The sequence below is a fragment of the Otolemur garnettii genome, unplaced genomic scaffold, assembly GCF_000181295.1.
Source record: "Otolemur garnettii isolate 467f Iridium unplaced genomic scaffold, OtoGar3 scaffold00057, whole genome shotgun sequence".
Classification (NCBI taxonomy): domain Eukaryota; kingdom Metazoa; phylum Chordata; class Mammalia; order Primates; family Galagidae; genus Otolemur; species Otolemur garnettii.
The window spans coordinates 6,579,753-6,583,530 of NW_003852452.1; the positions used below are offsets into that span (position 1 = coordinate 6,579,753).

The 3,778-nt window shown below is 45.1% G+C and overlaps 1 protein-coding gene across 1 annotated transcript in view; it reads right to left on the minus strand.

Moving 5' to 3' along the window:
• TM7SF3 (transmembrane 7 superfamily member 3) overlaps positions 1-3,778 on the minus strand; it is a 40,570-nt gene that overhangs the window by 22,431 nt on the left and 14,361 nt on the right. Inside the window, exon 3 of the mRNA XM_023514710.1 lies at positions 2,676-2,826. Coding sequence (XP_023370478.1) covers positions 2,676-2,826 — 151 coding nt within the window. The remainder of the gene's footprint in view (positions 1-2,675; positions 2,827-3,778) is intronic.

Below are 3,778 nucleotides of genomic sequence, written 5' to 3' on the forward strand. Positions count from 1 at the left end.
AAAAAAAAAAAAAGAGCCCGGGAGCGGAGCAAGGACAGCAAACCTTTTCTGTAAAGAACCAGACAGTGAGTATGTGAGGCTTTGTTGGTCTGGTGATCCCTGTGCCAGCCACCCAACCATGCAGGAAAGCAGCCATAGACAACACATACAGAAATGGGCACAGAGGGGTTTCAATAAAATTGCATGACAAGTAGCTGGGTTTGGCTCATGGTCTATACTTGCCGATCTCTGCTCTAGAGTTTAAAAAGTCAGCTATTAACTGACTTCCCTTGGCCAGAACTGGAACAAGGGTGCATATATGTTTTAACATCACTGGACTCTTCCTCAAAATTCTGTGCTCTTCTTACATATTCTCCTTGTTCTACATTTGCAGAAATTCACCATACCAGAGAAAATGCCAAGTACTCAGTCTGAAGCTCCACTATTCGTAAGTTTCCTCTGCACACTGTTCAGGACAGAAGCCAGAAGTCTATGGTTTTTCTCTTGGGTAATTACCCCTTTGTTAAAGATAACCTTTTCCTTCCTCAACTCCACTAATCTTCCAGATTCTATTTCCTTCACTAATCAGTGCTCTATTTCCTTCACTAATCAGTGCTCTCTCTCCTTCCCTTCACCCCCAAACTTTAAGAGTAGTCTAACTTTCTTTATCTCATCTTCGCTCCTCAATCACTGTAATCAAGTTTTCACCCCTGGGCCAGGCGCAGAGACTCAGGCCTATAATCTTAGCACTCTGTGAGGCTGATGGGATGGATTGCTTAAGCTGAGGAGTTCAAGACCAGCCTGAGCAAGAGTGAGATCCTGTCTCTACTCAAAATAGAAAAACTAACCAGGGCTTGTGGCAGGCACCAGTAGTCCCAGCTACTCGGGAGGCTGAGGCAAGAAGATCACTTGAGCACAAGAGCTTGAGGTTGCTGTGAGCCATGACACCATGGCATTCTACCCAGGGCAACAGAGACTCCGTCTCAAAAAAAAAGGTTTTCATCCTGTTGTGCCACTATAATGACTCTCATTGAAGGCCACCACTGACTCTTAACTGCTCTATCACCTGGATGCCTTGAGCTCCTCCTTCTCTTGACCTCTCTACAGTGTACTGCTTATGCTTTTAAGGCAGAGCCTCCAGGCTGTCTTCCCAGGGTCTGACTCCTCCTCTGTCTGGCATGTGCTCCTCAGCAGTCAGCATCCCCAGAAACAGTGCCTGACATGTGGTAGGCACTATGAAAGTATTTTCTGCCCCCTCTCCCAATCTCTAAGTACGTGCCTGGTGAACTCCCTCCCTGCCATAGCTTTCATTAAAGCTGTTTCAAAAAAAGCTATTTCGATGGCCAGGTGTGGTGGCTTATGCCTGTAATCCTAGCACTCTGGGAGGCAAGGTGGATGGATTGCTTGAGGTCACGAGTTCAAGACCAGCCTGAGCAAAAAGCAAGACCCCCATCTCTACTAAAAATAGAAAAATTAAGGCAAGAGGATCGCTTGAGCCCAAGTTGGAGGTTGCTATGAGCTACGACGTCACGGCACTCTACCCAGGGCAACAGTTTGAGACTCTGTCTCAAAAGAAAAAAAAAAATAGCTGTTTTGTTGAGTGTGTAAGCTCACCCACTACTTCAGCACCAGATTTACACTGTCTCCTTTACCTTTCCACCCACATGCCCTGCAAACATCTCAGATCCATTGTGTCCCAAGCTGAAATCCCCATCTGTTCCAACCTGCACCCCCCAAACAGCACCACAACAACCCTGTTCCCAGGCCTATTTTGTATTACTGTCTCGCAGCTGCCATTATATCATCAATTCTGCCTTCACTGACCCCTCTTCTCCAGCCCTGCTCTCATGTCCTCTGTTCACAGCCTCAGTCCTCTCAAAAGTGTGCTGGGTCCTCACTCTGCTGTGCCCTCTCCAAACTACCCGCCCATACTACTTCTAGAGGTAGCTTTACAAGAGATGAAAAGGACCACATCATTCCTGTGTAAAGACTCTATGCCTCCTTGAAACCTACCTCAAAATAAGACTATAAATCTCGCCGGGCACGGTGGCTCACATCCATAAATAATCCCAGCACTTGGGAGGCCAAGACGGGTGGATTTGCCCTGTGCTCATAGGTTCAAGACCAGCCTGAATAAGAGCAAGATCCCCTCTCAAAAAAATAGCCAGGTGTTCTGGCAGGCGCCTGTATTCCCAGCTACTTGGGAGGCTGGGGCAAGAATATCTCTTAAGCCCAAAATTTTGAGGTTGCTGTACGCTATGATGCCATAGCACTCTACCAAAGCACAGGGTTTGTCTCAAAAAAAAAGAGTACAAATCTCAAATTGTATGCAAGGCCCTCCAGAGTCTGGGTCCAGCCATACCCACTGCATGCCATTCTCCAAATTCTCCATTCTTCCTCCTAACATAACGCTCACTGCTTCGTCTGCCTAGCATAACTAACTGAACTGTTTAGGACTGCCCTCTGCCTTACTATCAGTGCTTCTCTAAGGCCTCCTTAAATGTGTTTTGAAGGAATTAAGGTATTCTCTCAGGACCTAGATTTCGGTCATCGTGCTAATTCTCTGGCTCGCTTGGTATAAAAACATTTCTGATTAAATAAACTGCACTTATAATAAACAATCTTAATAAGATAATTTTCTTTAAATATTCATGAACACATCCCATATTCCAGGGAGTTGAGAACAGAAAGGTTACCTTTTTCTGAGTAGGAGAGTAAAATGGCCACATTTTGAACGGGTTCGGCATCAAAAGTCTCTAAGTACCAAGTGCACACACTCTGCTCTGGTCTCAGAATGAAAACTAGGCCTCTGTCAGTGCCTGTTTCCGAGGCATTGGGAAGGAGAGTCTGCAATGAGGAAGAAAAGTCATCATGGCTAGGGAGTTAAGCAAGGCATACAAAGGATAGAGCTGATCTATATGCATTCTGAATCTCCAAACAAAAAGGAATGAGAAAGAACTTCCTTAAATAATAAAGAATTCTTTTCACTGCTGTGTTCACATGCCCACATGTACGCATGGAAAAAGCAACATATGATGGTCTGAGTTTGGGCTGCTCTAATAATTCACCTACTGTCGGTTAGGTGGTTTATAAACAACAGAAATTTATTTCCCACAGTTCTGGAGGCTGGAAGTTTGAGATCAGAGTGCCAGCAGGGTCAAGTTGGGGTGAGAGGCCTCTTTAGGTTTCAGACTGCCAACTCATGGCTGCATCCTCACATCCTCTCAGGCCTCTTTTATAAGGACACTAGTCCCTGGCCAGATGGGGTGGCTCACGCCTTAATCCTAACAAGGTGAGGGTGAGGTGGATGGATTGATTGAGCTCAGGAGTTCAAGGCCAGCCTGAGCAAGATAGAGACCCTCCCTGTCTCTACTAAAAATAGAAAAAATAGCCAGGTAAGCGCCTGTAGTCCCAGCTACTCAGGAGGCTGAGGCAAGAGGATCTCATGAGCCTAAGAGTTTGAGGTTGCTGTGAGCTATGATGCCACAGTATTCAACCTAGGGTGACAGCATGAGACTGTCTCAAAACAATGATAATAATAATAATAACGATAATGATAATAAAGGAAGTGGGCCAAATCAACGCATGGGTATCTCTTGCAGTTAACACACTGATTCCTTTTTCTTTTCCTCAGCTGACTCTTCCCTTTCTAGTCCATTAGAAAGGACTAGAATGGTATCACCATCCCTCCTCCACCTCAATTTTAAAACCTTTATGGTAGAGGTTAGAAAGCAGGGGAAAAAAATGCAAAATATTTAACTGGAATGATAGTATGACCAATGCCTATAAAATTATACTC